The sequence below is a fragment of the Chanos chanos genome, chromosome 1, assembly GCF_902362185.1.
Source record: "Chanos chanos chromosome 1, fChaCha1.1, whole genome shotgun sequence".
Classification (NCBI taxonomy): Eukaryota; Metazoa; Chordata; class Actinopteri; order Gonorynchiformes; family Chanidae; genus Chanos; species Chanos chanos.
Genome location: NC_044495.1, coordinates 13,811,398 through 13,837,849, shown reverse-complemented (window position 1 = coordinate 13,837,849; position 26,452 = coordinate 13,811,398). Strand labels below are relative to the sequence as shown.

The window sequence follows — 26,452 nt, the reverse complement described above, 5'->3', positions numbered from 1 at the left end:
TGCACATGCATCCCTGCATACACACACACACACACACACACACACACACACACACATTGAATTCGTCCAGACTTGAGGGGCTTTAGCCTGGTCCTGCCATCATCCCCTACTCAACCCTAAACACGCAGTTTTAATTTCAGCACTCTGATTAGCTGATGATTGCCTGACAGACGCCGCCCAGCTCCCCTGTTCGTTCCTCTCCCAGTCTGCAACTCAATCACAGCCAATTAGCCAGTCCCCAAACACTCTCCCCTATTAGAGTACTCATAATCGACTCATTGTGTCCTGATTTGGCAAATAAATCACTCCAGAGGCTCCTCTTTTTTTTTCTCTCTTCCTCTCATGTTCACTCATTCTTTCTCGCTCTTTTTCCTTGACATTTTCTTTTTCTCTTCTTTCTTTTTCTTCCTTTCTTTATTAATGTTGTTCTCATGTTCAGGCTTTTTCTTTGGAGCTGACAGTTTCACAGACTTTGGTTGGGCTTTTTTCACGCACAACCACCTATCCTCATCATTTTCTCTCTCTCTCTCTCTCTCTCTCTCTCTCTATCTCACACACACACACACACACACACACACACACACACACACACACAGAAAGACACCAACCAACTTATCCTCTTCGGCTCAAACACACACAGCGGCCCACTCACTCCTCAGAGGAATGAAGAATAACTCAGTGCTGAAGGCTGGACCGGCAGCAAGCCCGTGTCCTTGTCCTACAAGGTTAAGAATCTATTCTGTCGTAGCCAAAGAAAGGAGTGAATTAAAATAAATGATGGCCCTGTATTTATTGCGAGTTTTGTAGATGAAGTTTGACCACTGCTCGGAAGAGGGGACAGAGGCAGAAAACAGCTTCACGTCAATGCACCTTGACCTCAGCTCTAACTGAACAAGACCAGCCACCAATGTCACACAAAACATCACCATCATTTAGACTTTTGCTTCTTTATTTATTCATTTATGTATTCTATAGATATAAAAGCATGTGTCTGCAAATATTTTAAAGTGGACAAAGACTATGGAGGAGAGAGATGTGATATGACATAATGCAGAATGAAAACTAAAAATATGAGTAATCCGATTGAAAAAGATGATGTTGTCTGATGCCCATACCATACTAACTGACGAGACTTCCAAAAATAAATGCAGAAAACAGGAATTCGTCGTGGGCCAGTCTGTCCTTTTCCATTACCAGGACACTTGCAACCCAAGTGATCAGTTTTCTTTCTGTATCAGAGCATGTGAAGAAACATTTGGTAAGTGCAAAAACACTGAAATCAAAGAGATAGGACACAAACTTGTTTGAGTCAAATTTCACCTAAGCACTTTTACATTAAGATATTACAATAAGTTACGGAATTTGTGCAAAAAAAAAAAAAAAACAGCCAGCCCATCAAAAAAAGGGGGGCCTCCCCTTTATAGTAAGGATCACATGAACCCATAAAACCTCTTTGGTTATTATGCTAACTCACATATTGTGGAGAAGTGGAATGGCATGAGGGATCAGACAGAAGCCCAGTGATCTGTAAGAATACAGCAGTAAGGACAAAGGTTGAATTTCAGGGCAGATCAGCAGGTATATCACTATGTCTCATTAACCCTGTGCCAGTAAGACATATCGCATGTGGTTTTATCACTAAATCAGATTTGTTATGTATTCTAAGTAAGAAACTGTCAGGGCTTGAATACATTCCATTACAATTATATATCCTTTTCAGCAGTGGACATAGCAAGTAATTATCTAAAATAAACACACAGTATAAAATATATAGAACAATTGCTGGATGTCTTTGTTTATAATATTTTGATTTTAAAATTCTTACTTGTTTATAATGTAAATATTTTAGGTCAGAATAAATCAGTTAAGTCAGGTTAGTTTTTAAAAAGGGCTAAGCAAAATGTGGAATAAAGACCAGGTTAGCACTCTTCATTTCAGACTAACTTAAAATGATGATTAATGTGGATGACATAAGGGCTGTTTTTTTGCTTTGGGTGGTGGTGGGGCCAGGGTTACCGAGATGCAGGGCTTGGCCTGTGATACTGCTCTCCCATGTTATCCTTGTCCAGGAATGAAGGTCCACTCTAGACTCCCACTGTGTTCAAATGACTGTGGCCAGTGCAGCAGATCTAAGGGAGCTGATGGTGTTGCTTACCCTTTCATAGAGGAATTACTGTTACACCTAAAAGGGAACCTTGTTTTCCCACTGCTTATCCTACAGGAGCAAACGCTTTGTGTGTGTGCTCTTCATAATTGTTGCTGGAGCTATTTTTTTAATATGAGCAAATCCCCCTTCAGTGCTGGTATTGATACTGCTTTCCATAATGGGCCCCTCCAAGTACAAATAATACGATCAACGTTTCACTGTATGATCCTGCAAGCCAACTAAAAATGTATAGCTTATTGGACACTGAAGGAATGCTGAGATTAATACCACAGAGGAACCACAAGTTTCAATTCAGTTTAAGTCACATTTGACATATGAAGTCACATATCAACAGGAATATCAGAAATTGGCATGATATTTATTTCTTAAAAAATTGTGTATATGTTTATCACTCTCTCTCTCTCTCTCTCTCTCTCTCTCTCTCTCTCTTTCTCTGTGTGTGTGTGGCAAATTTCCAAATTTATCACATGCCTGCATCACCTCTGAACTAAACATTCAGAATTCACATTTGTAATATGTGGAAACATTTACCACAGTAAATGTGATTGCAGAAAGAGAGGAGAATTAGAAAGGTGGACACTATCGTTCTATCTCCGACTCTGTGTGCGGAAGTAAAGCTAGCCAGCTGGCATTGTGCAGTACTGGGTGGATTTGCCACTGTGAGACCCCTACAGTGATACCACCAGGGCCCCAAATTCTCTCTCTGCAGCCCGCTGCAGGTAGAACAGCCCCCCCTCTCCCCCTGGCCCTGAGCAGATGGAACCCTCCCCAACACACACACACACACACACACACACACACAAACATACAAGGTGGGGGAGGAAGAGTGTCTGTAATCACAGGTGCCAGGAGAAGTCAGAGTCCAGTGATCAGAGTGAAGCTGGACTACAGCTAAGTCTAGTATTAGGGTGACTTCACACTTGTTCTCTGTTTCTCTTTTCCTTCCACACTCTTTTTGAGTAAGGCACTAGAGGACAGATTAGGGCAGACTCTTCCTATTTCTTTCTCTCTCTCATGCCCCTTTAGCCATCCCTCACATACTCAGGAGCCATTGAGTGGCTCCAAAAGCACACTTCAGGGTAAGGGTGAATGAAATGAAAAGGAAAAGATGTGCTTTGAGATATTTCATGGTCACCTAATGTTATTTTCAGCACACTTGTGGAGTATGACACACACTGATCTTTTGACTCAATCTTTTTTTTTATACCAGTAACCAGAGGCCCAGACTATGACCTCACCTTAGCAACATCCCCCATGAATACACAACCACATTCCTATGTGTCCATGGGCACGATCAAGTATGTTTGTGTGTGTGTGTTTCTGGGGTTCTTACTTTATCACCCCCTAAAACAAGACAAACCCAGCTCCCTGTACACATGGCTGCAGTCTGCATGAAAGGCTGATGGAGAGAGTTTATTGGGAGGAGAAAGGAGGGGTGGGGAAGGGGGGGGGGTATTGGCTGTAGATGAAACCACCTTGACCTGTTCCTCTGTGGTCAGGATCCATGAACCTCAGCTGGTACCAAATTCTCCACTTCAACACACAAATGTGCACGCCCGCACACACACACACACACAGACACATGCACACACACATACACACACACACACAGGCGCGTGCGCAAGGTGGGTCTTTCTCTTGAGTTATCATCATAATTTCCCCCTGAGGTGACTCCGAGGCTTAGGCCAGTGTGAAAAGGGTCTCGTGTTGTACAGAATGTTTTTGAGTTTTATTGCCTTTAAGTCAGTGGCAGGGCTAGTGCAGAGCGCCAAGCAATGATAAGAAAAGCAGTCATGTGAAAAATGAAGGGACCTGCACATCCAGCCACACACTCACACATACACACAAACACACACACACACTCACACACTCAGGAGTGAGGAGCAAATAATAAAATACATGACAAATGTGGGTACTGACAGTATGTCATGTTCAGTGTGAAAATGCACACTCACACACGGTCAAACAAACGTGCCCATACACACACACACACACACACACACACATATATATCTATCTATCTATATATATATATATATACACACACACACAACAAACAAACAACACACCCAAAAGGTCAAATACACACACACCCACATAGGAAATAACACAACTTTCATTAAAAACCCTAACCCCACTTCACACTCATTGACAAAACACCCCACTTCCCCTCCCCTCACACACACACACACACACACACAAAATCATTAAACATGCCCATTTCCCTTCACAGAAGTAAACTTATGCAAACATACACACATTCCCCAACATAGAACAAAGACAAAGAGGGAAATAATTGTGGTAAAATGGATTCAGCTAAATCTCTGCCACAGAAAAAAAAACATTTTCAATGAAAGTATTTTCTTTTGTACATGAAACACACACTAATGAACGCCCCCTGCCGCCTCTCTCTCTCTCTCTCTTTCTCTCTCTCTCTCTCTCTCTTTCTCTCTCTCTCTTGCTCCCCCAGGTCTTTGACAACGTGACACTGGTAAGATGCCCAGGGGCATTCCAAGCTGCCATCAGCATAGGTACTTCATTTCTGAGCCCACCTGGGGTAAACAAAAAAAAAAGCTTTTTAAAAAAAGAGAGGCAGAAAGAAGCAATAGATTTTTATTAACAAGAGGGAAAACCTGTCTGATTAAAAGTTCTGTCCTGACAACCTCACAAAGTTATTATTTTGTCTGATTTTGTACTCATGTTTAGGAAGTTCCGCAAAGTCAACAAACACGCACATAACACAGACACACACACACACACACTTTAAATACCCTGACACAAATGTAGAGAGCAGGTTATGACTGAAATCTGACCCCAGGCAGTGCAGGTCTGACAGGGTACTCATAACATCTTGTGACTTCCACGCTTGGCCACATCTGTCCTCACCCATTACTCTGCGTCCCAAAAGAGGGGCCTAATATCAGACAACATTTATCTCCTCATCTCCACATTTTCTTAACACTTTAATTACATGCCAGCATATTGCCCTGGGGCCATATGGAAGGCAGATATTGAGACCAGATAAGAATGGAGAGACTCCTGTCACCACCACAGCATATTAGAAAGTAACTAGAGCCCACTAGCTTGTTTCTGTTCCTGTTTCGCTCTATGAAAATACATTAAGGCAGGCTTTACACTGAGCTAAGATCGCGTAAAAAGGTTTTTTTGTTTCTTGGGACCAAAATATACTTTTATTAAAAAGCAAATGATCTCCCTTCTTGTTTTGTTGTGCTGACCACAAAATGTGGAGGCATTTCCACAGTTATAGAGGAAAAGCATCTATGACTGTGCTGACGTGGAGCCTAAGAATAAGTCGTGGTCAACTGGGCTGCTATCATTTGTTTTTATTTGTAGGCTCAAGTTCAAATAGCAATAGAGAAGAAATTCCCTGCAGAATATAGCCCACTCCACTTCACATGAGAAAGAATGTCTGGTACCACTGAGCATCACTCTGAGAAAAATACTGCAGAGTGAGACAAAGAAAAGCAGAGAGTGAGGGGTGATTTACAGAGCTCACAAATGACACATTACAGTGCAGAACTGCAGAGCTACTATGAGTAATATATGAGAGCGAGAGAGAGAGAGAGAGAGAGAGAGAAACTGTCCAAATGAGAGAAAAAATAGAGAGAGGTCACTTTGAGGAGCTGGACAGAGGCTCATGCCAAGCCTCTCTTTCTCTTTCCCTGTTGTCTAATCCTCAGTAAGACTGGCCAGGGCTAGGGCCAGTTGTCTAAGGCCATTCAGTTACCCACTATCACAGGGCTTTAATCTGAGTGGGCTGCCCATCACCGCTCCCCTAAAAATGGCCACGGTCTGGTGCCAGCACAGGAGTGGCGGGCATTGCCATCCCTGGGAGAGACAGCTAGAGGTTGTCTGTACATGGATGGGCACTTCACAGCTCTGCAGGAGAAGGAGGAAGGGGCATCATGGCAGCTGCTCTGGGCATATGGGCAGAATTCATTAAGTCCAGAGAAATAAGCCAATGTGTGCGTGTGGGGGGGGTGGAGGAGTAACTTAGACTGTATATGAGAGAGAGAGAGAGAGAGAGAGAGAGAGAGAGAGACAGAGGCAGAGACAGAGAGAGAGACAGAGGCAGAGACAGAGACAGTGAAATGAGTAGCTCCCTAAGCTTATGTACTGTCTGCTGCCCATACCATGCAACTGTGAGGGTAAGAGAGGGAGAGACAAGACACAAAAAGATGGCTTCACACAGTTTAGAATTCTACGCTCCAACTTTCTACGCAGTTTAAAATAAAGTGGCAATGCACACTAAGATGGATTCAGAGAACCATACAAAATTTTGACAACACAATCAGCAAATACAGGTCACAGAATTCACTTCTGTGGCCTGAAGTGCTTTACGAACATGAAGCTTAGATAAATTTCTATTATTTACAGACATCCACCCAACAGATTTCTAAAATCTGACAAAGTATATTTGAAAAATAGAAGAAAAAACATCATTTAATTACTTAAATTAAGTTTCCACCAAATCTTTCAACACAACAATTTTTATCTAGTAGTGTTAAACATTTGTCAGTCCTTCAAGACAACCATGAGAAATGACAAACCCTTTTGTGATTCCAGTTAGGTTTTCAGATCAAGTACAAACGGTTGATTATGTTAATCCTGCTGGTGTCAATATGAACACAGCTCCATGTGTTTGAGATAATTGTGGAGAAAAAAAAAGAAAGAGCTTTGGTGTAGAGCAGAGAGAGATAAAGTCGATGGCTTGGTCAATAATGATAAGGTTCTGTTCCTCTGATGTGCAAAGTTCATTTGAAGCCAATCTGCTGGATTTAAGCTTAACCTTGGACTTATCACTGGACATTACATGAAGTTTACCTCAGGACAATGCAGGAGAGTTCTCTGAACAATAATGTAACTATTTCATTGGCTAATTCCAGATCCTAAAATGAAACATTTGATGATGCTGTTTTTCCTCACAAACACTACAAAAGGTAGCAATATGACAAGACAATTTTCCAATAAGCTTATTTCAACTTTTTATTATCAAAAGTCCTCATTATACTGTCAGAGTACCTCACATAGTCACATAAATAGCATTCAATATGAACAATTATATGACATGATATATAAAATAGTCTGCAAGGTGAAATCCTCTGTTAGAAAAGCTATGGGTAGATACAGAGAGTAGGGTGAGAGTGATGGATCTTCAGGACACAGGAAGTGGTGAGTGTTCCTCTCGCTCTCCTTGCTCCCATTCCATCTGGAGTTCTGAGGACACCTCTGTAAATAAACGATCCCAGTCCCAGCCAACATCCTCCTGTACAGAGAGGAGGAGAAATGAGGCAATGAGATAGAGAGAGAGAGACAGACAGACAGGGAGAAAGACAGACAGACAGACAAACAGAAAGAAAGAAAAGAAGAAAGAAAGAGAGAAAGAAAGAAAGAAAGAAAGAGAGAGACTGGCAAAGAGAGATACATTGATTGAGAAGACCTTGGAAAGCAGAACAGAGGCAGAGAGAGAGAGAGAGAGAGAGAGCGATATAGATAGAGTATGGTAGACCACACTTGTTCACAGTTCATAAATCTTAATTACCTCTGAGATGTAGCACTGACCCCCTTTTGTGCCCCAGAGAGAACTGGACAGCCCTTGAGAGAAAGAGAGAGAGAGAGCGAGAGAGAGAGAGAGAGAGAGAGATCTAAAGCCCCACTCACCTCTCTAACCTCCTGCTCTGGTGCTAAAACCTTGGTGAGGAGTTTCAGGTCAATCTCTCCATCCTGGGCACAAAAACACACCACATATATTATTACCTGATTCAGTAATGCCTGGGGTAAAGCCCTCTCCTCTCATGGGATATTTGAAATGGAGTAGTTAGCGGAGTCATGAGCAACACTGTGGTGGCAATATTCCAGTGTGTTTAAAGAAAACACAGTTTCACATTGTGTTATAATTTATTGATTGGGTAATGTTGTTAAGAGCAGAATCTAACTCTTTTACCAGAGTCTGAAATGCAGAATACTTCATGAGATCATTGTCCAAGTCTTTATAGGTCATCACTCTGTTCACCTGTATACTGAGAGAGAGAGAGAGAGAGAGAGAGAGAGAAAGAGAGAGAGAGAGAGAAATCTAGACTCAGCTAAAACAGTATTAGATAAATACTGACTCATTAAATTAACTTCAGCATGGATTATGTTCATGACACTTTCTGAATGAGCTCATTCTCAATCATTAGCAACACCGTCCAACAACCTACCAATAAAAAACATAGAAGACAGTATGCCTGCCAAAACATATATGTATACCATAGCAGTGCTATCAAAAAGCCATCAAATTAGTCTGAACAGTGCTTGAAATTTCTAAAATTTCAAGCACTGTTCAAGCACTATACAGTAATATTATAAACACAATGGAAAACAAGTTATCATTGACAACTGGGTCCTGAAGTGTTGAATAAACAAAGTGCCAGTGAGCAGAAGATGAGTGTAAACCGCGTTGTTGATCTTGTCTCTGTAAACAGAAGAAAGGGATGTGTAAAAGTAGATAGGCCCAGTCATTCATGTCAGTGTTACTTGTACCACATGATGGGCTACACTGGGCAGTCAAGAGCTCAGTGAGGACACTATCTCAGAGAGAGAGAGAGAGAGAGAGAAATAGATAACAGAGTACCCAGACAAATAGCTTACCTTGCTTTGAAAGCTCTCCACCCTCCAGCCCCTCTACAGTTGGGACTTGAGGCTACTTTGCTCTACCTGTGCCCATGAATCGTGTGGAATAGCATCGGTGGGTGAGTCAGATGGTGTAGTGTTGATGGGTGAGTCAGATGGTGTGGGTGAGTCAGATGGCGAAATGTTGGCGGATAAGTGAGATGGTATAGTGCTGGTGGGTGAGTCAGATGGTGTAGTGTTGGTGGGTGAGTGAGATGGTGTAGTGTTGGTGGGTGAGTCAGATGGTGTAGTGTTGGTGGATGAGTTAGATGGTGTAGTGTTTGTGGGTGAGTCAGATGGTGCAGTGTTGGTGGACGAGTCAGATCAGATGGTGCAGTGTTGGTGGGTGAGTCAGATGGTGTAATAATGGTGGATGAGTCAGATGGTGTAGTACTGGTGGGTGAGTCAGATGGTGTAGTGTTGGTGGGTGAGTCAGATGGTGTAGTGTTGGTGGATGAGTCAGATGGTGCAGTGTTGGTGGATGAGTCAGATGGTGCAGTGTTGGTGGGTGAGTCAGATGGTGTAGTGTTGGTGGGTGAGTCAGATGGTGTAGTGTTGGTGGATGAGTCAGATGGTGTAGTGTTGGTGGATGAGTCAGATGGTGTAGTGTTGGTGGGTGACTCAGATGGTGTAGTGTTGGTGGGTGAGTCAGATGGTGTAATAATGGTGGGTGAGTCAGATGGTATAGGTGTTGGTGGGTGAGTCAGATGGTGTAGTGTTGGTGGATGAGTCAGATGGTGCAGTGTTGGTGGGTGAGTCAGATGGTGTAGTATTGGTGGGTGAGTCAGATGGTGTAGTGTTGGTGGGTGAGTCAGATGGTGTAGTGTTGGTGGATGAGTCAGATGGTGCAGTGTTGGTGGGTGAGTCAGATGGTGTAGTATTGGTGGGTGAGTCAGATGGTGTAGTGTTGGTGGATGAGTCAGATGGTGTAGTGTTGGTGGATGAGTCAGATTGTGTAGTGTTGGTGGATGAGTCAGATGGTGTAGTGTTGGTGGGTGACTCAGATGGTGTAGTGTTGGTGGGTGAGTCAGATGGTGTAATAATGGTGGGTGAGTCAGACGGTGTAGTGTTGGTGGGTGAGTCAGATGGTGTAGTATTGGTGGGTGAGTCAGATGGTGTAATAATGGTGGGTGAGTCAGATGGTGCAATGTTGGAATGGGTACCTGGGAGGAGCTGCCACTTGCATGGTAAGGTCCTCCTCCTGCACATCCTCTAGGTCTGGAATCACTGGAATGTCTAAAACATATGTGCGCACACGTGCGCGCACACACACACACACACACACACACACACACACACACACAAACAAAGTCAATATTACGTAGGTAACGCTATCCTGTAATTTGCTAGAACGATGATGATATTTCTAGTTTTGACACTGCAGCTAAGGCTAATGCAATGTGATTGCACAGTCAGCCTAAATGTGAGAGCTGAATGACATATCTTAACATGAGGCAATGTGATGACCAGTCTTTGACAGCTAAACATGAATAAGCAGTTCAGAATTAAAGAAACTTTCCAGATTTCCAATACCTCTAAGTTAGCCTTGTTTGAAAAAACACATAATAGCAGTCATTTGTTTACTTCTGAAAACACTTCATTAACTTAGAAGAGGTTTTCTTCTCCACTAAAATTACTATTATTTTTTTTTTTAATAAATTATAGGTAGTTTATATGAGCTTCATATGAATGTACTGTATATACTTTCAGCTTGGAACACTGCCTTCTAACTGATGAGAGTGTAAGAAAACAAAAAACCTGACAAGCTGTTTAAGTCACAAAAGGATGCAGAGGAGACTCTTAATCATTTTTTAAAGCTTGAGCTTTCACCCAAAGTTACAGCATGAAGGAACTTTATTGTAGAATATCAGACTGCAGGGAATGAGCTGCTCCATATGCTGTTTGCTTCTGCTAAGTGTTACTGAAAGCTGCTACATATCTCACATCCCCTGAATCACGGGGCGTCACAGATGCCGTCTGTCTTCTTTGTTTGTTTTGTTTATGTTGTGTGTAAATTGGCATCTGATTCTCACCCTCCTCTTCCTATTCCTTCTCTCTCTCTCTCTCTCTCTCTCTCTCTTTCTCTCTCTGTCTATCTGACATCCTCTTTCGAGCTGCCCCCTGTCACAGTGACCAGGCGGGCATGAATATTCAGCAAGTGAGGCGGCATCTCTTCCTGCTGTGAGTCGGAGTTCTGGCCAGGGGCTCCCCGGAATGCTGCCTCCTTTACCCCCCCTCCACACCCCTCAGCCATCCATACAGCCCTCCATCCACCCTCTGCAATCCCCACCACCCTCCACTCCAGCATTTGGACCCTGTCAGCAGTGACCACCCCTAGGACCCTTCGGGCCGGATCGGCGACCTCCGTGTCCATTTTCTGGCTGGGCCGGGCTCCAGGCGTGCCGGCCTGCCTGCGAGCCCATCTGTGTGGGGTCGGAAGTCACGGCGCGCCCTGGCAGGAACCGCAGTGCCACGCGCCGGCTGCCCGCCGTTCAAAACAGTGGGAACTCACTTTAATTGGCAAAACTCAACAGGACAGAGCGTGGCGCCACTCCCAAAGAAGGACGGGGCGAACTTTCACAGATTTTTTACCTACCCCCAACCCCCTCAACCCTTTCTCTTTTTGGATGGACTTTTGTTTCAAAAAGGGGCAAGAGACATACAGATGCATAAGGACATGACTGGTAAGGCATAAATTACAAAAAAATGAATGCAACATTTCATCCATAGAGCAGAAAAAATCAGAAGTATTTACTCCCAGTTGTAAAAAATGAAAATAACTGATTGCATCCCAAATGGATTCAATGAGACTCAATGAGGAAAAATACGATCACTGAGCTGCAGCTTCATATTATCGGATCATCACAGAGAATTAATGTTGCCTTTGGTACATTGAGCCGGACGTGGCGAGAGTTTGGGGTGTTCATGTGGAAACTATATTAAAATTGGAAACTGTTTTACAAGAACATTTTGCTATTCCTATGTAATCAAAGTATTCACGTTGTGTGCAATCACTTTGCTTCATTTTTCTCAAATCAAAAGCTATTTTTACAGAATAATGTTACAGGAAAGCCTCCCTGTCTGTAACTATACGATTTATTTGAGAACATTGTGAAATGGTGGGTGTCCTGATGTGTGATTTGAGAAGGAGTGGCCCATGTTCACAGGGACCTGAATGGCAATGTCATTTTATCCCTCTCAACACAGGTACGGCCCACTGGATACACTCTCCCTGACAACCCTACAAAAAAAGTTAAAAATAGGCTCTGGGAACAAACTTGATATGACCAAAATGAACCACTGAACAATAATTATCAATATGTCATATGACATATGGAATGTCCATTTAATAAATGGGATGAGTAAGTAGAGCTCTGAATAAATTGGCACAGAATGACTCACAATAGCATGTCACATACCCCACCCTTCAATCCCATCACCTCATGTCTGATAACAAGCTCTCTCTCTCTCTCTTATCTTACATTGATAACTTCTTTCCTTTTTCTCTCGTTTTTTAATTAATCCTAATTAAAAATGCCAACCTCGTTTAGCCGCTGACAAGATTCATCTGCGCTCCTGATATCCAAATAAATGCGGGCACGCGCCGAACGAGCACTGCTTCATATTCATGAGGTCCAGGGTGACACTTTGTCCTCTCGGTTTTCCAAAGCAGCGCGTTCAGCAGAATCCGTCCCCCTCCGGACCTCCAATCAAATTTAATGGTCTTAGCGCAATGACATCAAAAAGCCTCTACATCCAGCTCTTTGCAAATAGCTTCCTGGGTTGTTGAGGGTTTTTTTTTTTTGTTTTGTTTTGTTTTGTTCTTTTTTTTTCCCTCGCCTCACGTCAGAGCAAATAATGCACTATCAACACAATTCTACCAAAGTTAAATGTGAGCCACAGAGGACTAAGGCTCTCTCTGTATGCAAACACCATTACTAAGTGCCAAAAACAGAACAACATTTTTAAATGAGGTTGCAATGCTGCCTATTATGCTAGGTCAAAGAGGGGAGACCAGGAAAGACGGCAAACACGGACCACATTTTTTCTGAAATGGAAAAATGGCAAGTGTGTCAAAAGGGGAGACGCCACTTCTCTGTGGTCCGAGAGTATTTACTGCCCTGACATCTGTTTACTTCTCTACCCGGACGTCCATCAAGGTCACTTTGTCCGTAGGTGGTCAAAGAAATTATTTCCTTTATTGGACGAAGGTCAATCAGCATTTGAATAGTTACGTGAACGTACAATTAATTTAAAAATAAATGGTTTACATACATTTATCAGCCAAACATAATAAACATCTAGGGTTTGTTAAGCTCGGTCATCTGAGTGAGGCCTTTAACCTTGGTGTAAAAAATGCAATTTCATGACTGAAAGGGTGGTTTTGAGTGGGTAAGCGACTGTAGGATTTTCAGGTTGTTTCAGCTTTGAGTTAGTGGATATGAAGGGCCTGCAGAGAGAGATGTAATCACTCCTTCAAAGAGCTACACACCATCTCTCAGTAACTGCCATTACTTACAGACAGCCTGAAGCACTCTGGTTAGAGCACTCGCACCACAAAGCAATCAGCTTCCCAGTTACATCTACTGGGGCAGACCCAAAATCATCAGGTTCTCAGTATGGCAAACCCTCTCAGAGCCTGTTAGCAGAGTGTGTGTATATGAGGGAGCCAAAGCTATTATGTACTCCCAACAAGGAGAGAGCATCTTTGTGTACATCAAGTCCATAACAATACTGTGAATTAAAAGTTGCTTTCCTGACTAAAATAAAAATTATGTGCATATTTACAGTAATATCCTTATCATTCCAGCTGCAAATGTCAACTGAATTAAGGTAAATTTGAGGCATATCTTGTGACTATGTGTATGTTCAAGACCATCACATAAGTGTTCAAAACCAAGTCACTGCAAACTTAGGTCTACTTTGTATATACGCAATTTTGCTTATGTGGGTGGGAAAAAAATGAAATATTAACATTTCATAAAGGTGGTTTTGAGCCATAACTCTGACAGGCCCAGAACATAATTAGACATGACCTAAGACTTAATTACACCTGAGCTTACAGAGCCTGGTCTGTGTACTGAAGAGTGGTTGGTTCTGCACGGCATCCTTCCTCTGTGCCCAAGCAATTTCACCTCTTAGCTCCCCTGTTGCTTTGTAGAAAAATAGAGCAATTATCCAGGCTGTGCTTTGTTGAAATTTCTACCAATTCCAGACATTGTTTCTGATGTGATCGTTGGGCCCTAGGGTGTGTGGTCCCTGCATTCCCAAATGAGAGCCACTTCAAGTATGGAATACTTAGTGCTTTTCCAGGTGAAAGAGTTGCTTTGCAGAGAGTCCAGTGGACTTCAAGGTGTATAAGAGTACAAAGTTCCCCGCTCATGAAAATGAGTATGACAGTCATCATCACAGTGATAGTGATGATGATGATGATGATGATGAAGGCTAATGACTCTTGAAGTTTGATTACCTTCAGTAGGTGTTTGAAGCAGTGACAAAACAGGGCTGACGTTTATGCAACTGTGTGAATGTGTCACTGTTAAAGGCAGCTAAAAAAGGGTTTGAGAGAAATACTTATGATATGACTACAGTGTGTCCTCTGATGTACTGAAGCAGAAAAAATCTCGTAGAAGAAATTATTTGTTAGCTGCTATTTGTCTTCAAAATCCTGTCCTCAAGTATTATGCCTTTGCCCCGTCTGATGTCAAAACGTGCATTCAAAACCACATTCCAAACACGCTCCAAAACACTGCAGATGCAATTCACAGCTAGATGGCAGTTTTGCTGTTTATGCGTATGAGATCAAGTAAGGAACCTGCTATCCATGTCTTACCATAGTGTAAAGTGTGTCTTAAGGAACGGTGAACAAGACTCACCTCCCTCATCATCTGAGCTTGGAGGGGTCTGTGGTCTCAGGCGACGGCTGAACAAACAGATCGAGAGAGAGTGTCAATTAGGCATTAGCACTTTACTGACCCCCTCTGGGAATTTTTGCCTCCAGAAACGACTTGCAGTATTCTACCGATTAACTGTATTCACTTTTAAAAGTCACTCTGGACAAGGGTGTCGGTTAAAATAATACATATTAATAATTTTTATTAGGTTTCTAAACTCCCCATCCTCCTGTCCTGACTGACACAAACAAAGAAATGCACAGCAGAGAAACAAAGGACAATGCTATGGCACTGCAAGAGTGACAAAAAATAAAAATCGCTACCATGCCCTCTGCTCTGCCTCCATATTACACTGCAGATGTCTCCAGTGTGTAGGGATCAGTGGAGAGGCAGAGGAATTTAGAAAAGCAGTCATGTTGCCCCCCAACCTCCGCTAAAGTGATGGGAGCTCTCCCATGATGTCTTTTAATCAGGCTAAGTGATTGTTCTTGGAACGGCAGGATTAGTTGAAACCAAGGACAATTTTAAGGGAATGGTAATCTCCTTCTCAGAGCAACAGGCACAAACATTTCAATTGTTCCCCTTTTTGTCATGTTATTATTTATTAACATGTAAGTTTCTTTAATCAAAGATGCGGAGCGATAAAACAAAAGAAATTAAAGAATTTATTCCTTAAAAGAACAAAGAGGTGTACTTACTCTTCCACTTCCTCTGCTGCTTGTCTTCTCCCAGACCTGAGAAAGAAAATGAGCAGAGTGTTAAAATCTTCAGCCACAGCAGATTAACCTTCATTGTTCTTCTTTGTTCTCACAACACTTTACATTCAGAAAGTGAGTATGAGCTTTTCTTTGGGTTCCACGTATTAAAGTTCATAGGGAGGTAACTGCTATTCAGATTTACAACAGTAGCTTAAAAAAGATATGATGGCCTTTGTTAAATGAAACTGAATTAAATCCAGAGAGAGACAGAGAGAAACTCAAGGACTGAAGACTCCACTCTTTCGTGTTTATGCTGAACAACTGCCTTGGCAACTACAGTGTATTAGCAGCTCACATATACAGCCATCTCCCAGCCAGTTTCATTAATACTGTTATCATATTTACAATGGAAGACTTAGTTTTATGACCACTTTTTATCCACTTGGACTTTCTTTAATACTGAAGCATGCAACCGGTTTCTTCACACAGAGTAAGACAGGAAATGAAAAAATATCTTTGAGAGAAGACTCTAGACAGTTAAACACAAAGACATTAAGAGTCTCAGTCTAACCAACAGAGCACTTTTACTTTTGACTGTTTTTCAGGACATGGTACTCACATTCCTAACGTGGCTCGTGGCATGCCGCTTGAACATTTCCCTTTGTGTGGACTGCCCTCTAATGGCCAATATTTGCAGTTGTTTGTTTTTATGATGAAAAATATTTTTAATACCTCAAATATTTACCATATCATATGTTTTCAGAAAAAAAATTATAAATTAAATTTCAGTCATTCGTGAAAGACCATATTTTATGACAGTATTTGTCTCTATATAGGCCAGTGCACAATTCTGTGTCAGGATATGTAATATAAGAGGTGTGTGATAGTAGCATTCACTAGACTTAAGGGGGATATAAATTGACAGTAGATCTACCTTAATTAAAGTCATAGACAAAGTCTCTAAAAATTACAGAGGAAAACAAGGCTCCAGGCTTCGAATTACATTGGGGATTGGGGCTGTCTGACCCCCCCCTAATTAAGACTTGGGCCCTCCAAAAAGAGGCAAAAATAACAGTTCGGGGGGGGGGGGGGTCGAAACATTTATATATCCTATGGATATATATCCTATCCTTTGCAGCTAATTCCTTCTATCATGGAACTTTCCCAAGACAGTGGGTCAGCTCTTGTAAAGTTAATGCCAAATATTTCAGGACATTAAAAACATAATACATTTTTTGTACCCAAAATTCTCAGAATGCTCTGTAAATGTCCTAAAACATTTTGTTGATATATCATGCCTTAAGAAAATAGGGGCTGTCAAGAACACTGCTCATGACTCAGGAACCCTAGACAGAATTCTGCTCCTTTAATACTCACATGCTACATTACAAGTGTTTTAAGGATGTCATACCAGCATCAGTGTAACCCTTGATTTCACCAAGATGATTTACATGGTTTGTTTCAGTGAGGCTTTTAAATTATGGACTTCAGATTAAGGACTTCATTGCTCCATTGACACAGTTCTAGAATCCACAAATAGTGGTAAATAATAGAGTTATTAAATATATTAAGTATATACATCTGGCAATAAGATTGCTATTTCTCATACAGGAACTAACAGAAGGCTGGTATTTTTAAATTAAACAGAAGAATCCTGCAGCTTGAAATAACAGCTTGACAAAAACATCTCACAATGTCACTACATCGATTCAAATGCATTCCACAAGCATTGATAGACATTTTCCAAAAATCACACGTTCTACTTAAAATTCACAAGAAATCCAATAGCATGTACTAACTTAGGGTTCTCATGCATTCCCCTGTTCGCCCATCCATTTCTAAATTTGTACTCTCTCCAGTAAAGTGGGGCAGCGGCAGTAACAGCGGCTGCCCACCTTGTTGCCCTTGATGTGTGTCCTGTCCGAGCCTGTCGAGCCCGTGTTTAAGACACATTACAGGACTCTTGATTAAGACTCATGTAAGTCTAAGCGATAGACATGGTGAAACTGTCTGGAAAAAGTTGTTAGGGATAAAATATATTGTGACAACCCAGCTTCAAAGGTTCATCAATAAACTGACACATCATTTAGTGTCAATTAGGAGTGATAGATCGGCAAATCCCAGGATTTCTGCTCAGGGATTAGTCCGAGGGCTGTTGGTGTGTGTGTGTGTGTGGGGGGGGGGGGGGGGGGGGGGGGGGGTTGTGATTGAGCATAGGGGGGGTGACATTGAGCATGAGGGGGAGTCCTTGTCTGTTCCAGAGGGGACCATTACTTACTCAGTTTCAAAGAGGAGGATCAATGCATAGAGAACACTTCTAACACCTACAAGTCTCACCCTCCCAAATCCCCACAACACACTCTCTTATAGGGAGAATCGAGACAGCTCTCTCTCTCTCTCTCTCTCTCTCTCTCTCTCTCTTTCACACACACACATGCAGAACTGACACACTGACCTTTCCTTGGCAGAAACGGTTGTATCATTTTGTTCTCTGAGTACTAGTGGCACAGAAAGTCGCACAAATTAATTGTACTGAGTAAGATTCTTTAATTCAATGTGTCAGTGACTGCCTTTTCCGTTCTCTATACCCAAGCACATATTAAGACTGTAGGCATTGTGTTATGGCCAAAGGAATAATCTAGAATAATCTCAAATACTGCCCTCTTGCTTTACATATAGTTAAGGAGTGAAGAGACTAAATCATATATATTGTATATATATGTGTGTACATATACATATATATACATTACTTTGAATCTTAACTGAAGTACAGTGTTTGTGGATTATTGAAACCCTGATAAAGAATCACCATACAAAATTCATATATGATAAACCACAGGGCCCTCAGCTGTTTCAGTGTGCAGTGGAACACAGTTATTTGAAATATAGCACCCTCTGGTGTTTTGTTTAAAACACTGCTTCTCTCTTTGCTCCTCTGCTCTAGTTATATAGCAATTTTTGGATCAGAAATTCCTCCTATAGTTCTGGGTTTTATTAATATGAGTAAAACAACTAAAAACTGTATATGGCATAAAGTTGACAGCTGGGACGATTAAAGAATCTTAGCATTTTATGTTTTATGTTCTTAACAGAGAACATTGTATGTGTGTTTACATACAGATCTGAGATACTCACTTGGCAGAGCTGGTCCCGGTGGTCTCCTCAGCCCACCCTCCCTGTCTTCGGGGTGGTTTAGGTGGAGGTCCCTGAGACAGCAGAGATTAAAAATACATGGCTAAACATGAACAAGAAACTCAGAAGTCATCAGATGTACATTTGATTATTAAGGATAGCACATGGGCTGGGCAGGGGCCGTGTTTAATATGTAGGAAGATAAACATGCACTGAGGTTCAAGATGAACACAATGAGGAAAAATTACAATAACTTGCCTAAAATAATTACTACAAGAATTGAGATGAAACACAGAACCCAATCACCCAGTAATTAGGGATGTAACAATACACAAAACTCATAGTTTGGTATAGGCCTATACCATACTTTTCACTACAATTCGTAACAGTTTGGTGTATTTTTGGTACAGAGGAACAAAAACACAAGCTTCTCTCTTATTGAGTAAAGGACATATAACAATTTTTTTTGGGGGGGGGGGGGGGGGGGGGGGGGGTCTTCAAGCTCTGGCTTATGGATTTCATACACCAATCCAGAGAAGATGGCTGACAGCGACCTGGGCTTTGCCAAAGTAAAACTACCTGCTGAAATCTGAAAATGCATTTGGCGTGCTGTATTGGTAATGTTAAATAAGTGAGAACACACACTTGACTTTAAGGCCCCGAGAGTTTTGTATAACAGTACAATCTGTATTTTGTCATAGGTGATGTTCATATGAAAATTATATCACAGCTGCAGCATCATTTTATACACTACCCAATAGAAATTTGTTCAATTTGCAATACATACTAAACTGTGAGTCCTACGCTGAACAGTTTCATGTGAATATATGTACCTTGACACCCCTTCTAGAAAACTTAAAAACACAACCAACTCATTTTATGGAAGGGTGACACTGTTTGTCAAAACCGGACATAAACTTGTTTATATTCAAACTTCTATGCTTTCTGGATGTAACATATCTATGCTCACATCAGTCTGAGATTTTTCATATACTGATGTTATTTTTTTCCAAGGTGCTGGTCTCATGCAAACATGTTGAAGGATATGTATGAGAAATAACCATGTAAGGGAAAATGTTGGTGATGTCATTAAAGGGGCACATATAAATCACCCTTTTCCCAATGGTTCATTTTTTGGTGGTTATTCAGTATATATAAGAGGAAATCATCATCAAAACATGCAGTGGCCCACTGGTATTCTATATTAAATGGCTTTCAACGCAATCTCCAACTTCAAAAGTTTTCAACACTGATTCCAAAACTGTAACAAGACCCTTACATTTGTACCACTGAATCAAACATTATCACTAAAGTATTTGTGTTTTTTTTTAATTATATGCATACAGTCCAGTTATACAAGAAGAGCATTAAGCAGACAAACACTCTCTTTATTTGAAGACAGTACTAGCACGAAGTATGGCCTATTTAAACTGTGATGATCAAGATGGCTTTGTGCATTGTTTTTAAGTGAGACAATGCAGGATGAGTCACATTCCTAAATGTTTTAATAAACAACATTACTAAGAGGATTTACTTGACCATAGATGCAAACCACAGATACCTCACAAATAAAAGACGCTGAAAACTGGAAAAAGGAGCAGCATATGGAGGGAGAGTGTGGGAACTACACAGAGGACTGCCTCGAGGGCTGCCAGGGTATGACCCAAAATAGCTTCACAGGAAAAACTGACCCCTCTCACTCTCTTTCTCTCATTCTTTCATTCTGAAAATAGTTCTGAAAATAAGTCAATTGGGCAAAGATCGGAGTGCTTCTGAGCCCACGAGAATAACCACACACAACTTTTGAATGACAGAATTCCTCCAAGCGCAAAGAGGGTGGGCGAATGACAAACGGATTTGGGGTGGGGATAAAGGGTCACAACATTTCTCATTACCAAATTGGGTCTGCAAAGGACACAGACCACAAAAGGAATTTCTTTACATTCAACATGAAAGAGGAAGTAATCTTCTGGTGCTGGGATCCTTTAGCACAATAATTTGTAAATGTGGATTTCAGTGTTTAGGGATGGTGGGGAAGGGAGGAGGGCCAGAGAGGGTGGAGGAAAGCCTATTGTGTGTTCCTATTAAGATGGGAGGTGAAGGTTGAACAAGTAATTTCATGCAATTACTGAAAAATGGGATTGAAACAAGAACAAGGGAGACTGAATTAATGACAAGAGTCCGCTTATCAATATCCTGCGGCTCCTCCAGAGTAAACCAGCTCCCTTACAATGTGTTCACAGATGTCTGTGTGAGCTGTGTGTAATTAGAAGTGGGAAAGAGAAGGGTAAACAGAAAAAGAACCCAACAGGGCAAAGCCTGAAGAACAATGTAAGTCAATGACTATAGTCAAAGATAGAATTACAGAGTCTCTTGTGCAAAGGGTCAAAGATAATAACTGTTTATTAATCTGGGATGTTAAGATACTAAATGTGAGGCCCTGTTTTTTTGTCATTCAAATCACTGACTATAAACGGAGACAGTGAGAGCAAAAGAGACTTAGATAAAGGGATAAAAAAAAGAGTTAGTGGGATAGCGGGGTCTGAGGTAAGACTTCATGGAAAATAGCCAGGTTAGTTGACTAGCTCACTTAATAAAAAAATTAAAAGAATAAGTGAGAGAATGAAACAGTGTTGCATACAGGTTTCCTGTCTTGTTTGACCTCTGCCACTTCCTAACTCTCAAATAAAAATTCCACAGAGGATTACCTTTTACACAGGTATGTCATCAATGCCATGGCAGCAGTCAGGAATTCCAAAGACTTTCTGGTCACACAACCATGAGTTCAGCCCAATTTCTGCTAACACCACAATGACCCTGACCTAATTTTTACAACTGTTTATTAGTCTTAATAGCCAGTTGCCACAAATGTTGTATTGTCTATACTAGTTGGAGTATGGTTAAGTCTATATGTTCACTTGGGTCCAGCTCATAGTAATCAAGCCAGCCAAAACTAGCCTCAGCTTTCCTTGGATGTCAAAAATGTGACCTTTGGTATGCATATTTTTAGGACAGAAAAAGGGTTTAAAAAATATCCTCATAGACCAATAGACTATCTTGACTCCAAATAAACCATGGCCCAGTCGCACGACACCTCAGAAAAATGTATTTCATGTAGATGGCAGGTCACTGAGGGCGCGAGAATCTTGGTTTTACACGAGGCAAGTTAGCCTAATTTGGGAAGATTACAGAAAAAAAATCACTGGAATTCCAAGTAGAGGAAAACTGGCCTTTTTACAGCTCTCTGCTCTTGGGGACAAAGTAAAAACCTCCATACTAGAGATGCCAATGCTCTGAAGTAAGCCAGTTATACCAATACAAGTCACTTTTAAAAGACTTTGGTGATAAAAAAAAAAAAAATTGACTTTGTCATGGAAACAAAACCAAAGAGAGGACATCATAACATGGTCTGTGGAGCAAAAAGTTGACAATCTTGTTGCAATAAATTTGTAATTTTAACAGCCACCTACTGGTAGGACAGATGGTGAAGATGGTGTTCAGTAACAAATCCTAATATAAAAAAATGGAGTCAAGAACCCCTTTTTCATGCCATACAGTACATTTATTTATTTATTTATTTATTTCTATCCTTTTTGCCAATATTGCTAACATTGGCTAGCTAGGTCTCCAACTTGGCAACTCAACTGGCTAATGGCTGATGAAAATGACCGTAAATGTTGATTGGTAGAGAGTTGGTAATTCAGCTAAATAGCTACTACTTATAAAACTGAATATGCAGCACTTCTCATCCAGGGCTTCTCTGTGTGTGAACCACCATAGAGTTACTGGCTAGCTAACCTTACATTAGCCAAATAGCCTAATCATAGAAATACCCATGCAAATAATGCATTCAGTTGGAGCTACTGAACAGCACTTAATACTGTTATTTAAGTTACCATCAACTCCACCCCAACCACCCCCCCCCCCCCACACACACACACACACACTTTTTTAATCCCCTTTTATTACTATTTCTATTTCATCCTCCAGTTATAAACAGAATAAATACTGCAGTTCTTACATTAAAAAAACCCTCAGTACTGCTACCTATCACAACAGTTTTTAATTTCAAAATGGTAAAACCTAATATTTGCTACAAATGTTGCAATTACTGTTATGATGACTTTGAAGGCTCTTGTAACTGCTCTAGATTTGGCTTCTCACGCAAATTCAAATTTAAAGTTTATGATCAAACTTTATATTCTAGTTCCTCAAGTGACTGAAAGCAGAGAGATGTAAATATGCATATTTTATTTGTGCTAACATCTAACAATAACAGGCTTCACCTTTGTGCATACAAGACCAGTTACTGGAGACTGTCATCATGGTCCTAATACAAGCCAATCTAATCAACTCAATATACCATCAAGAACTTAAAAGAACAGAAACAGATACATGTAAAAGACACTTTTCAGAAAATCTGACAATAAATTTCAGACAAACATAGTAATTTATTGTCTCAGATTACAACTAGCTAGTTGTCTAGTTTCTGATAATGTGAAAGAGCAGCTAGTAAGACAGAGTCCCTGAGTATTCCTTTTTACAATCTGCAAAGGAAATAAACTGCATGAGAAAAACATGTATAACAGCAAATCATGAAACCTCAAAGCCTCAAGTGAATTCTTCTTTGGCACAGTACTGTGAAATGCTTGTTTAAAACAGAAAATGATAATGACTGCCAGTTCAACGAGTGAACTAACTGCTGCCACCTGTGTCTTGTTAGAAAGAGCACTGGTCATGATGGGAGCAGGGGTGCTATGTTGTGTGTAGGACAGAATTACCGGTTGACCAGGAGATCTGGGTGTTCAAGGGGACTACTCTACTGCTTGACACCACAACAGTTTGTTCAAGGACAAGTATAAGTAGATCAGGTATAGGTGGCTATATTAGTTATAATAGTGTTTATATTGGTCAGGAGCACAGGTCTATTTTGTTTTTCTACAACTAAACTGGGCCTGTGAGCAATTAAAGTTCCACACTCCTGCCTTTGACCTGGACAAGCAGGTTGTCCCTTTCTTCTTACCCACAGGATCTTTCCAATTACTATGCAGCCCATTCTGTGCCTGCCTGAGGTGGACTGTCGCGCCTGTGGGAAAAGCTACTGACTACCCATGGAAACAAGGGTGGGGACTTGGTGAGTGAGGGGTCACCAACCACTGGGTTTTAAATCTGTTTGTGTGTGTGTGAGAGTGTGCATGTGTGTGAGAGTGTATAAATTTCTGAAAAAGAAAAGGAAAATGACATGTGGAGGGGTGGGTTTTGGGAGGGAACTTTTCTTCAGAACAACATAGCTGAGACAAAAAATATATGGTACACGGTATACTATGTGCCATATTTATATAAAACTATGTTTTGAAATATGGTAATGCTACCCTATATTTGCAGTGTAATCTATTGGTTGTGTCGTGAAGCTATAATGTTAATGACTAGAGTTATTCATGTGATGTGTGTTGTCCTGGTATTCAAATTATGTCCCAACCTCTATCTGTTCTCAAACTTCTGGCACAAAGTCAGAGTGGGTAAGAGATGGTGGAAGCCTTACATTACTCTGTCAGTTCAGTGTATGGGTTTATTACGGGGCTATTAATACAAGTACTACTGAATACAAGATTGCATCATTTTTTTATCCACGTGTGCCTTGAAAACAGGAATGTGTTCTTGTTTATTCATCAAGCTAAGGCAACACACATGCCAACTGTTATTGCAAAACTCTCATCCAAACAAATAATTTCATTTTGGCAAAGCACCAGAAGTCATAAATTTGACAGCTGAAAGACAAATGTAGCTTATATTTGCCGTTTCTTTTTTATCTCACTAAACTGAAAAGGTGTGAGGCATTGATACTAAAACTATGGGTTTTGGAGACAGTTACACCTTTACTATCAACTGAAATAACTGTGCAGAAGATTTAAAGAGGACACGTGTGATTAAAATACATTCTAGCAGCTACCGTTGTAAATATAGGGTAATATACAGAAAGAGAAACAAGGAAACAATTGTGCACCATTTCAAAATTAGTTTCTTGAACAGAACTTTATCTGAGATTATCCAAGCTCTCTCTTTTATTCATTGTAAAGTCTCTTGGGACCACTAAACCTGTTTTGTGTGGATAAACATAACAACATCCGCTGTGGTTAATGTACTGAATCAGTTACAGTTTTGTTCATTTGGCCATCTTATCCAGAGTGACTTTCAGTTGTCTGTGTCAGAGGTCATACAACTCTGGAGGTCATACAACTACACACTACCCTGTCCCCAGAGGCACATCAGCAGTGAGCTGTCATGCCTGAGGTCTGAACACTCAGGCCTCCACTGCACCACTGCCATCCAATTTGTTACTTCTACAGCATTCAGATTTTCACAATAACAAGAAGGTAAACATTCATCCTATTTATATACCATCTGTGAGACAGTGCAAAACACACAAAAATAATAGAAATAATGTTTCAAAAAACACAGTAATAATAATAATAATAATAATAATAATAATAATAATAACGCTTAGCACTAACTAAACAAACTTAAATAACTACCCATAGCTTGATGCCTATATAACCCCCTGCAAAACAAACTCCACTACAACAACTTTATACCATATGAATTAATGAGTAGGTTATCACAAAACAAATTGCAAAGACGTCCACAACTCAATGAAACGTTTGAAGTTTACCGAATGGTATAAAGTTATTCATTAACATGCGCAAAGAGAGCACTACCAAGCCATGCAAAGATGTAGATGGTAACTGTACCATGTCCTGGTCCTCCTTCGTTCATGCAGATAAAACAGCATACATTCAGTGTCGACAGACAAATATATAAACCAGTGGTGTTATGACTTAATTGCTACAGTAAAGTGGTGCGACTGGTAATAATTGCTATTGGTATCTTAATATGATCTTACCTCACCCAACGAAGCGGCTGAGGAGGAGGCTTTCCTATGTCGCGAGTCATCTGAAGACACTGCTTCTGGCCCCTGTCGAGCTCTTCTGCCAGATTTTGCGGTCTAAATTGCGTTATTTTGAGTGCAATCAGCGTCAAATGGTAACGACGCTAACAATGCTAGAGAGATGTTTGCGTTGCCAAGGTAACCGAATCTTTAGTAAGTCTTCAGACCCGACACATTTACATTTATCTTACATTGTATAGTATCCAGTGAACTAATGGAGCTTTACAAAACAATTCGTTATTCATGCAAAGGTGGCTGTGCTTTAATTTGGGCCGTTTCTGAGTCATTACTCAAGTGACATGTTGGTGCTTATTGAGTGACGAACTAGCAACGCAGTAAGATACTTGACCAAACCAAAATAATCCGCAAGAAGCTCAGCACAAATGTTGTATTTGGATCATGAATAAGCAAAAATACTTTCCATTCAATGCTTACATCTTTTCATCATTTCAAAGACAAGGTAACCTACATTCTTGGTGAATCCACTATCTCCGATTTGCAGGCTGTCGTCCATAGTTTCCTGCGCGAGGAATCTCACTTCCTGTAATTTAAGGAACGCGTCACGCAGCAACTGTTACCATAGAAATGAAGATTCTGCTTGCGTAGCGAATGAGCTTGTTAGAACAACAACACGTGTGGTATAACAGTCTTTGGATGAGTTCAGTCATCTGCGTTATGAAGCCTTCAAATGTGTATAATGATATTTTTTAGTTAATATGCATAAGACAGTAACTCAACGTACTGTTCCAATCACGTCGCTTTTAAATTGGTATGGGCACCACTTGTTACTATACGTAATGCTCTACTAGGGGGTATTCCAGAAAGCGGGTTTAGTGAAAACTCTTAGTTAACTCAAAGCAAGTAGTAAACCCCCTAATAGAAGAGCCCTATGGCTTTGTTTTGCTAGGAGAATGAAGCCAAAGGGCTCTTCTATTAAATTCCT

The 26,452-nt window shown here is 40.9% G+C and overlaps 1 protein-coding gene across 1 annotated transcript; it reads right to left on the bottom strand.

The window, feature by feature from the left end:
- Nucleotides 1-7,343: 7,343 nt before the first annotated feature.
- Nucleotides 7,344-26,023, bottom strand: ift43 (intraflagellar transport 43 homolog (Chlamydomonas)). The gene is made up of 9 exons (XM_030788451.1): nt 25,979-26,023; nt 25,465-25,566; nt 18,567-18,637; nt 15,432-15,467; nt 14,716-14,762; nt 10,003-10,075; nt 8,133-8,208; nt 7,850-7,912; nt 7,344-7,454 (listed from the first exon to the last, which is right to left on the bottom strand). Exons 1-9 carry the CDS (start codon nt 26,021-26,023, stop codon nt 7,344-7,346), a joined length of 624 nt encoding a protein of 207 aa, XP_030644311.1.
- Between the last annotated feature and the right edge of the window lie 429 nt (nt 26,024-26,452).

Excerpts from the sequence above, each read along its gene's own strand:
- ift43 (XM_030788451.1), bottom strand. The coding sequence starts at position 26,023 with ATGGACGACAGCCTGCAAATCGGAGATAGTGGATTCACCAAGAAT. Across the intron at positions 10,076-14,715 it reads AAGCTCAGATGATGAGGGAG|ACATTCCAGTGATTCCAGAC; the intron begins GTGAGTCTTGTT and ends CATATGTTTTAG. Across the intron at positions 8,209-10,002 it reads CAAGTGGCAGCTCCTCCCAG|TATACAGGTGAACAGAGTGA; the intron begins GTACCCATTCCA and ends TCTCTCTCTCAG.